Below are 11,060 nucleotides of genomic sequence, written 5' to 3'. Positions count from 1 at the left end.
ACAACCAATCAAGACTGCTCTCTACTCTGATCCAGTTCAGGTGACCACATGGGACAGAGAACAAGGAAGGTGTGGTCTCAGACTTCAAAGCCTCTGGTGTAGTGAAGGAGCAGACACACACACACACTGACTTTTTCAGGTGTCTTGTGCTTTACTGCGACAAAAACAGGAACCATTTAAAACAAAATCACTTTGGAGGTACACAGTTTTCTATCACTTTCCATGAATTACAAACCTCTGTATGTTGCTACATTTAATCTCCGCAAACACCAGTTTTGACAGCTGCATAATATTATATATATTAGCTTCTCATTATCTGCTATTAAGCTTTGGTACCTCTGACAACATGGGAAAAGCTTGGTTATCTTTTGATGTTTATATCCATACTGTCACTCTTAGAGTAGGTGCTAAAGAAATGTATTTCGACTGAATGATGGCTGCAATCTAGCTCCATCAACATCCACTAGCCTTCCACAGAATATGCTGACCCAACTAGATCCTCAACTTTTTGACTTATTATTTTGTATGTCATCCTGAAAGAACAATTTAGGGATGGTTTTCTACTCTGTATTGTCAATTTAAACTTTTAGGAAGGAGGGTTTCCTCGGTGGACACCCAGCTTGTGCTCTGTCACATGCAGTGATTCGTGCAGGAATAGCTGCACAGAGAAGCATTTCCGAACCCTCATCACATGTCCTTCCTGTCCACCTTTATCAAGGTGCTTAAGTGGGAAAAACGTAGAAAAATATCACAATGTGCTATACTAAAGACCACCACCAGCTTGTGCTTTTGCACATTTGAGAACTGCTGCATAAGCTTAGAGAAGAACACCTATTATGCAACCCTTTTCACTGTCCTGGTCATAGTGAACAGATTAGACAGCAAACTGATTTTGACAAAACAAGCCAATGATGCCAGAATAATCTTACTAACAGTTACCAAACGTCAGCTCTGCCGAGGACTGGAACTCTAGCACATCATGTCACCACAAGGCGAGAGAATCATGTGCAAACCAGGGGAGGTGACGTAGAAGACTGTATGAATGAGGGTCTTGGGTCAGAGACCTGAGCAGAACCACCTGGATCCTCTCCTCCCCATGGTACAAAGAGCTTCAAGTCTGAAAGGACTCGTCCACAATGCAGATACCCTTTGGAGTGAAGACATCTCAGAGGAAAACCAAGTATCAACTCTGAATGTAACTGGGGAGAGAACTAAATCTATGATTACGGCTTTATCAGAAATTAGTCATTATTTTTGAGAGGTCAAAAGATTGCTTTCTTAATAGAAAACAAAAATTTTTTAAAGGAAATCAGAATGGTACAGGTTAACAAGTACAGTAAGTCCTTACTGAATGTCATGGGTAGGTTTTGCGACTTTAAGTAAAAGGACACAAAATGACACCAATTTTACCAAAGGCTAATTCATATCAGCAAGAGCTAAGTTCCTATGGCGTCTCGTCAACATTACAACAAAATGACGTTGAACGAGATGACATTATTCGAGGACCCGGTGTATCTAAAATCCATTTTTTTCTGTCTGCCTGGCAGTCAACCTACCTGGACAGAAACTGGAGAGGCAGCTGCAGGTTGTCTTTCAGTGTCTGAAGCTGCTGAACATCACAACAAAGACTGATATTGCCAAAAAAGAATCCTGGACAGAGTTCCTTTTGGGTGAGAAAGCATGGATATCAGAGTAGCATAATCAAATAAGGACAAATATTCTGCAATGAAATGAGACAGTTTATTCACATAATCCTTTTGAGGCACACAAGGGTAAGACATGTATTTGCAAAGTTCTTGCTGAAGTTTTTTAAAAGGCTATCGATTTACTATTTATAAACTAGAGATTGACAAAATTAGAGGTAGTAGAGATGTTTCAAATTTTTTTCTTAATTTGGAAGCTCAGTCTCCTCCCTTGACAGTCACTTTACTTCTTCTTAGGCTTTTAAAGTTTTACCAGAATGCTATTTGCTGTGTATTTCCATTAGTCACTCCAGGGAAAGTCCATGCCTTTAATAATTCTGATGAAAGGAGCAAGGACACCTGCCATGATGTCAACTTGATTTTAGCTTACTAAACCTCTAAAACTGGTCTTTTCACCTTGGTTTTCCCAGTTCTTTTCTAGCTAACTTCTCTTACAGTCTGAAGAAGCTGCAAAAAGCAACATCTGAGGTACCAAGGTCAGTCCCTAAATAGTAACCTGCTAATGAGAAACTGAGAAAGGCATAAAATTAGCCCCAGAAAATTAAACCTCTGAAATCATATTATCTTCTCTGCCATCATGTGCTACCTCAGATAAGTCTGAGGTAAGATTTAAGCTTATTGGTGTTTCGCCCATCCCACAATAATATTTAAAATATAATTACATAGGATCTCTAATTAGCTTTTTATGTTCCCAATGCCCAAGATTTTGAACTTACCTGCACTAAGTCATAACCATCTTTTGGCAAAGGCTTTGGTGGTCCAGAATATTTGCAATTGTACCTCTTATCTCCAGATGCAATTCCACACTCTCCATACCAAACACAGGACTGTGAAAACACCTATAGAAAGTCAACACAAAACTCAGTTCATCAGGGCCTCAAGGGTAAAACAAATTTCAACAGTGAACAGTGACCAATCTAGTACCATTACAGAGCCTTCAATGTTACCTGCAAAATGAGGTAACAGCAAAAGGCACTGGTTAGTTTAACATTTTGAAAAATATTAATTAAAATAGATCAAATGCCCCAAATGGACTTGTCAAGTAAGTCATTGAAGCAGGTAATAAAACTACTTATTTCTACTTCTTATTTCTATTTCTTACATGATTTCTACTTCCTGCTAACTTATTTGTTCATAAGAGCAAGCTATGTGAGAATCACTAAGAATCAGTGTTGAGGAAAGAAAGCAAGATAGTATGTGAGTTGTGATTACTAAGGCACTATTTTTGCACATCTAAATAAAGAACTGTATGAACTCTAAATGAAAGAATATTTCCATATGTATTTAGGTTAATTAATAGCAGCACATCACGACTAACATGAACAAAACCACAAATATCAATAAACCCTAAGAAGCAGCAAGAATGAACACCTTGTCCTCAAAATAAGTAGAAAGCCAGGAATGTGCTAACTTTAAGGAAAATCACCTCATGAATCTTAAAAGAAAAAATTTAAACCTCTTATATCAAGATTTCTCAAGGACCACTCCTATACCCCATGTGAGAGTCACAAGGCTGTCAGAAAATTCAGAAGCGAAGGAGGGTACAGTATGAATCATCATGTCAGCGTAGCCACTGAGCTCTGCCCAGCTGGCTAGGGCCACAGGCTTGCACAGTCTTGCAATCATCTGTCTGGAAACAAGATAACAAGAAGCAATCATGGCTCCTAAGATACCCAGTGGGAAAGCCATTTAAAAAAATCTGAATGTAAGCAACAGACTGAATTCTCTCCAGTGGCAGTGGCACAGGAACCACACATATGCAAGGAGCTAAGTCTGTCTGTGTTAGGCCCCAGAGTTGAGATAAAAAATCCCACAACAGGTCCCAAAGCCCTAAAAACATGAAAGAAAAAACAAGCTGGGGCATATATGTGGGAGGAATCTAAAGGGTTAATATGATTTGTCTCTGAATTCTTCAGATATTTTAAAACAGAGATTATGACTTTGTCCTATCTTGATTCATTAAAAGTCATATGTTTAGGTCACAAGGGGGTGGAAATTATACAAATGAGGAAGTGACATCTACTCAACAATGCCACATACCAAACCTCTGGCAATAAGTTACAAAATTCCACCACTATTTTTATGTAAAAAGAATCACAATTATTTCCATAAACCTAGTAATTCTAGGAAAAGTATTGCTCTTTCCAAAACTGGGTTTCCAACTAAAAGTTCATTATCCATTTACTTTGAAAAGGCAAAAAAGCTAACCAAAGAGTCAGCAATAACTGCTGATATTGACATATAATTTAAATACAAGGAAGCTCTCCTTGTATAGACCTCACAGGGCAAGCAGGCCTGAGCCTTTGGCACGTCACCCACAGGAGTGGCAGAAATCCAGTCAACAACCCACAGCCACAATTCTGGCATGACAAACAGGATGGGTGTCCAGCTTTCCTAAGCACTTGGTGCCATAAAAGAAAATAAAGATGACCCAGTGCTGTTTGTTTCCTAATCACAAAGATCATCCTTTATAGTCTACATCATCTATTTCAAAACAGAGTGGTTTCCACCCATCTGGTAGAAGAGAGGTGGGTGAGGATAGAGAAGGGAGGCATAGCAGTCAGGAGTTCTGGGTTCCGATCCTCGGAATTCACGAGGTTCCCAATAAATGTGCTTGTTGAGGCCGATCACAGCTGGAGCAGGTGCCTGAACCTTGCTGAGCAGTTTTCCTGCCCATGAACTGCAGCTCATAACGATCTCTTATCTCATAGGTTTGGTATGAAGATCCAATAAAGGAATATACGTGGAAATACTTGGTAAACTATAAAGCACTACACAATCAAATGTACAGAATTAACATTAACTTCTAACTGTCTAGGACCTCAGCAAAGAGACTCCAAAGACCTGAATAAAGTAAAATATCTGAGGTTTCTTTGGGCCGAGGAAAACTGGGCTTGACTCAACACTCAGGTTTGCTTCCCAAACTCATCCTGCCTAAAGCAGCAGCCCTAAGCCAGTGGGGCTCAAAATACTTACAAGCCACTTGCTGTGTGCTGGGCACAGTTTGAATTGCTCTTCATATATTAACCCAACGACTCCTCACAATGAGCTGATGAAGGAGTTGATATTATCATACAGATGAGGAAACAAGGCAGAGAGGCTAAACAGGTTGTCCAAGAGTAGAGGAGCCAGGATTCAACCCAAAACGTTCTAGATCCAGGAAACAGAGTCTTCATAAAATATAACCTACTGCATAATTAAGGTTCTCATTCTAGCATTACGCTCCCTCCCCACTTCGTGCAAGGCACATGCACGTGTGCATGCGCTCATGTAGCTGCACTGGGCTGAGGGAAGCCTCTTTCTCACCTCATACCTCTCTCTCCCTCACCTTCCCTCCTCTCACCTCCAGCTGAAAAGCAAGAGTTGGTCTTCATCACCCCCAGGCCCAGCTGGTGCAGCATTCCTCAGCCTCCTCCAGGGACCTCCACGCCCTGACCTTTTGCACATTTTCAACCTCATCTTTTTCGGTCCCTTTACTCGCTCCTGCCTATAAACGCTACTCCAATTTCATTCTCCGTCTCAGTCAAACCACCCCCAACTAACTCCTCTCCAGGTGCACTTCGAATCACCTGCCTGACAACCCCAGGTGCTCAAAAGGAAATTAACCTTTAGTTTCTTCCAGCGTCAATCCCTCTTCATCAGGGTTTAAAGTCTAAGCACCTTTCCAACCAACCTCCTGGGGAGGCTCCCCAGTGCAGTCTCCTGCGCTCCTTCCTCCCCACCTGCCTTCTTTGCTAAGCCCACAGCCATCCTCGGTCCATCTCAGCACCTCCCGTACAGACCTCAGCAATGTCTCCCAGGCATCGCTGCCACTTGGCTCATCCTGAGCCACAGCTACAAGGTTTTTGGAGCTAAGAAACCTATAATTCACCCTTCCCACTGCCTATGAGACAAATCCCAGACACTTCACCTGGCTGTGTTGCACACTCTCATCTCCTACCCTTTCTTCCCTTCTGTCCCACACCAAGAGGAACGTGCCTGCCTCTGCAGAGTTCATGCTGGTCCGGCCTTCCTCCGCTATACTCCCTATATACCCAGTGCCACCTGTCATGGCCACTCTCCAACTGTTACCTCCCATGCACCTTCCTGACACACCTGCACATAGTCTAGCATCCAGACACTGGCTAAGTGTACCCCTGTTAGTTCCCTTAAGCCTCATATTTGTGAGGCTGGTACTAAAATAACACCGTTCTACAGAGGAGGAGACTGAGGGTTACACAGGTAAAGTGACTTACCTGAGGCCACATCTAAGAAATGACAGCCAGACCGTACCCGAGGCCTGGCTGGATCAGAAGCCAGAGCTCTTACTCCTCATATTGCACTGAGGGTCACCCGAGTGGACCACTGGTTGGGACATGCTCATCTCTGTAATGTATATGGAATAACGCTGACAGCTCCTCCTCACTTCTCCATCCCCTACCCCATTTCTCAGATTTAGCCAGTGCTAATTTATTAGATCTAGGTCTTCCAGGCTTTTAATTCTCCCCCACAGGCAGACCTGTATGTGTCCACAGAGGGCACACAAACCCATGCAAGTGCAATAATTTTTAAATGGCTTTTTCACAAATAAGTACTTCCTCGACTACCCTCCACAGTTGGCTTCTGGCTCCACCTGACCTGCCCTTAATTGTATCTATCCGGGTCCCCAAGGCCAGATTCCAGTCCTCGTCTCCAGCCCCACTGTTTTCTCCATAAGTTACAGTCCTAACAATCTTAAGAGATCTTTCCTCTTAAGAGCTTCTCTCAAGATTCCTTGCCTCCACCAAATTTAACTAACTCCTTTCACCTGGTTCTAGTCCAGGTGCTCCCCAGACCAGGTGAGCTTTCCTGGGATAGAGCCAGGCAGCACCTGGCCCATGTTTGGGGCATCTATCCTCACTGCTCAAGTCAGCAGATATTCTGTGCCCAGAGCTCTGTTGAGTGTCATCCCTATCCTAGGGGTAGATAAGCTTTTCCCCAGAGGACCAAATATTAAATATTGTAGGCTTGTGGGACATGAGGTCTCTGTGGTAAACACTCAACTCTGCCTATTGTAACTCAAAAGGAACCAAAGACAACTGGTAAATGATGGGCATGGGTGTGTCCCAAGAAAAGTTTATCCATAATCATAGGCTCTTGCTAGGCCAGAATTTGCTAGCTCTCACCCTAGGGTAAAGCAGAATTTATACTTCTGAGAATTACAAAGTTGTGTGTGTGGGGAGAGCTTGCAAGAGTATTTTCTTGCTTTTGACTTGACTCTCTCATAAGACCAGAAGACCCTAAAGGGAAGAGTCCAGATGTCATAACTTCCTTCAAAATTCCCTAGAGTGCATTGTCCAGTGTTCACTGATTCAGAAACCATCAAAACTCATGATGAGTTAAAGAAGTTCAACTGGATTATGTAAGAAGTTCAGAAATGGTAATTGCTGGTTGTTTTACCTTTAAACCAGAAATTAATAGTTACAAGGCTAGGCCATCTCTACTTTTAAAGGTTAGGTCATATGGATATTTCACAACATGCTCCAGCGTTTAATTACAAGATATACGACTGAATAGAAAAAGCTTCTTTCAATAATAATAGTTCAGGAAAGGCTTAAAAAAATCCCCCTTCTCCTGTATATCAGCAACTATAGCAACTGCTAAACAGACTCTAGTAGGGAGCTGCATTGAAAACACATCTTATCATATGGAGAAGCTCTGAATTTCAGCAGCAGAATCTTAAACTCCAGGCTGCCTTTAGAAAATCTTGAAGTGTTAGCTAACTTGTATTTAAATGTTCACTGAATGTCAATCACGTGCCAGGCACAAAGATAAGTGATTTCTCCCTCGTTGCCTCGTTTATTTCTCAGGCACCCTATGGAGTAGTACGGCAGTATTTTATAGAAATTAAGGCTCTGAGAAGATTCCCCGAGGTCACATAGCTCATCAGTGACAAAACCAGTAATGAGAATCGAGATTTTTAGTGCCAAGTTAGGTATTCTCTGTCCTATCCCTCATCCCCACCCCTCAGCTGCTGCATTGTTCAAAGTCCAGCTCAGTTTGTACATAAGATGTATCCTCAGATTTTGACAATGAGCCACAGATGAGCTGTCTCATCCACTATAATCCTATACAAGTGTCTGTCCTTTCTATACAAACTTGTCTACTTATAGAAATGAGTACCATTTACATCTTTTTAAGTACATCTCTAAGCAGCTGTCAGATCATGATGCACTTTCTCAGTACAACTAGCTGTCCTCAACTTCAGGCCTGTGCTCAGCCATCCTACCGCAGGTAGAGGGCAGGGCTGGCCTCCTCACCTCTGCTGAGGTCCTAGACAGGTAAAGTTCATGACAGAAGCTGAAGACACAACCAGCTCAAGCTCCAGTAAAGGAAGAGAAGCCTATGCAGGTAGCAGAGGGGCTGGCCTGGCCAGTCTGGACAACGCAGGATAGGGTGGAGGGAGTGGCACAGAGAAATCCTGTCCAGAGAGTAAGCTGTTTGCTGTTTCCTTTGGAGTCAGGCAGGCAGACAAAATAAATATGAGAGGACCTTTGGTGTGGAGGCTGGTCTGGTCTGATGTTCATTGATGGAAATCTCTGGAACTGTTTTACAGCCAACTTGGGGTGAACATTGAAAAGGGTGTTCTGCGAGATTAAAACAAGATCAGATGTGTCCCAGCACGGAAGTTCTAGGCAAAAATTAGGTGATTCGTTTTTCCTTAGTTTCTTGTAAACTAGAATGTCATCTTTAACTAGCTTTATTGAGACCATTTACAAAAGATAATATTCACCCTTTTCAAGAATACAGGTTTTTAGTAATAATTAGGTAACTTTCTATTTCCTCCAGTTTTCCTCTTGTCCACCTGGGAAGCATTAATTCACCCTCCAAAGGTCAGCTCAAAATGGACTCCCCATAATATTTTGTCCTTATCTTTATTAGAGCTTACTTCGCATTGTAATTTAAATAATATATTCCCCCTTCTTCCTATCAATTATAAGACAGGGACAGAAACATATATATGTTTATAAACATATAAAAGTACATAGTTTAAATAGTACATAAATACTATATAATTTATAGTATATAAGTAGTATATAAATAGATATACCAACATATACATAGCACTTTACAGTTTGTAGACCACTTTCTATATAGGTTATTGTTTTGATCTACTTTTGCATTCTAGACTGTGTGCATAGCAACCACTTGATATTTATGAAATTAGTGAATGACAATAATTTGAGTTCCTCCATGGTCTAAGAGGCAGCAATAAGATGAACAAATTTTGAAGCTTTTCTCTCAAATTCCTCAACAGCACATTTGTATCAGAGAGGGTTTTTTTTTTTTTTTTTTTTTAAGTTTTCTTGCCAAAGCACATATTCCCATGACAAAATAAGAGGCATAGTCCAAGCAAAGAAAAACCTGTTGGGCTATAGTTGGTCAACTGCAAATCCAGTTCTGATCTCTACTGAATTCTCAGCTTCTGAATCCCTCCTCTATCTTACCCTCTCACCTGAACCCATTAAAGCCCAATGATTTGGTAATTCAGAAAAGAGTCCTGGTAAAAGAGATGGTAAAATACAGTCTTGTTCTTAAGGAGCCTGCTATCTAGTAGTTCAATTCTAACGATATTTCTCTCTTTCCACAAGTACCCTGAGAAAGTAGGTATAGCTGTTAATTCATTTTTACAGAAGAGACTGAGACTCCTCAGTCTTTTGCCAGGCGGTAAATGCTGCTGTAGAAGTTTAAACAAAGATTTAGAACTTCAGAGGGAAGGCATTCTAGTTGGGGGAACAGGATAACAAAAGTCATGGGTGATGGAGCATTTGAACTGGGCCTTGGAAGATGGGCAGGGTTTTGACAGCAAGTAGTTTATTTGGCTGGAGAGCTGATGCCCTTCACAGAGCTGTGGATAAAAGGGGTGAAAGGGGCACCTGAGATCTGATTAGAGATGGTCTGATCCAGGCTTCTGCAATAGGTAATGTGTCATCCTTAAAACACAATGAAAAACACCCCTTTTAGGAGAAGTGGAGGGTGGGGAAGGGTTACCCAGGAAAGAGAGATCATATTGTCTTCATAACCAGAGGGAGTCTTTGTTCTGGGTAATATAACAAACACTGACGGAATACAAACATCTATTCAGCAAGTGGGTTTCTTTCTGCCCACTCGCTAAAATAAAAAATCTGTTTTCCCTTGATTACTTATGTTATAGAAGAGCTGATCACAGCATTAAGGAGTAGGAGAGACTGAGAAAGATTACCCATATTCTCTTCCTTTTCAGATGGTTATTCTTTAATGCTCTCAGGCCAAAAGATTAACCCATTTTAATGGCTTAATTTCTACCCGGGCCTATGTTTCAAGTTCCATAAGAAAAAGCTTATAAAAATTAGTCAGGAGGGATATATACTATTTTTCAAAACTGCACACATTATTTGGATCACCACAAAGTTTTTTTTAAAAACCATGCAGTCTAGTAATATTTCATCATCTGAAAAACTTTAAATTAAGAAAAGCAAAAATCACTCCAAAATGTATTTTAGACCTTAAAGAGGACAGTTAGTTTGTAATTCAGGCTCAAATTGAACCCAGATGAGCTGCTATCACTGATAAGAACTCTAAAAGCAAATACCTTCTCCAGCTCCCCATCCCCACCCCTCCCTGATCTGTTCAGGTGTTCTGAAAGCCTCTGCAGGCTTGAGGGAATTAATTTGTAACATAATAGTTTTCCAGTTAGGCTTTATAGACCTGTCCATGGCTTCCAGGAGGTCTGCAAGAGACAACCCAAAAAGACCTGGGAGGAGAGGCACTCACTGGCCATTAGCCCGTATACTACCTCCAGGTAAAAGGATTTCAGAGATAAGTGAAAGCTACTTAGTAGTCTGCCAATGAGAGCCTGACTTAAAACTCTATGGAAACAGAACAGTTGTATTTTATTTAAGGCACATAATTGCTACTATTTCCTGAGTTTTTACTACAGCGATGAAATCTCTCCATATATCATGTTACTTAATAACTCTCATATCCTATGAGGTATTGTATATCTTCAGAAAAACTGAGGCTTGACAGGGCAATGTGACCAAAAGCCACAGAGCTAGTGAGCGGTCTACCCGCTGAGCCCATTCTAAACCGCCTCCCTGAAACCTGCTTTCCTCTGCCTCTGCTCCCAACCAGGTAACAGATGTTTGTTTCTTCCCAAGCCCACACTGCTGGGAATACCCCACATACACATAAGGAAGAAGGAAGCCACAACTCTCTCTTGGCTCTTGGGCTCACACTGGGTCAGCATCCCCTATCCACTTCTGTGAACTACAAAAAAGTTTAAGGAGAGGTTTTCTGGAAGTTTTCTAGTCTGAGGAAAACCCTAAGTCTGCCTTTCTCTCATTGCTGACACACCTA

The 11,060-nt window shown here is 41.5% G+C and overlaps 1 protein-coding gene across 2 annotated transcripts in view; it reads right to left on the bottom strand.

Moving 5' to 3' along the window:
• The window catches only part of NPC1 (NPC intracellular cholesterol transporter 1), a 47,693-nt gene that overhangs the window by 35,616 nt on the left and 1,017 nt on the right, over positions 1–11,060 (bottom strand). For both annotated transcript variants that reach the window (XM_006920027.3, XM_006920028.3), the window contains exons 2-3: positions 2,420–2,542; positions 1,557–1,663 (exon numbers count right to left, since the gene is read on the bottom strand). In XM_006920027.3, coding sequence (XP_006920089.1) covers positions 1,557–1,663; positions 2,420–2,542 — 230 coding nt within the window. The remainder of the gene's footprint in view (positions 1–1,556; positions 1,664–2,419; positions 2,543–11,060) is intronic.

This window comes from Pteropus alecto, unplaced genomic scaffold (genome assembly GCF_000325575.1).
Source record: "Pteropus alecto unplaced genomic scaffold, ASM32557v1 scaffold146, whole genome shotgun sequence".
Lineage (NCBI taxonomy): Eukaryota > Metazoa > Chordata > Mammalia > Chiroptera > Pteropodidae > Pteropus > Pteropus alecto.
This window is presented reverse-complemented; position numbering and strand designations above follow the sequence as displayed.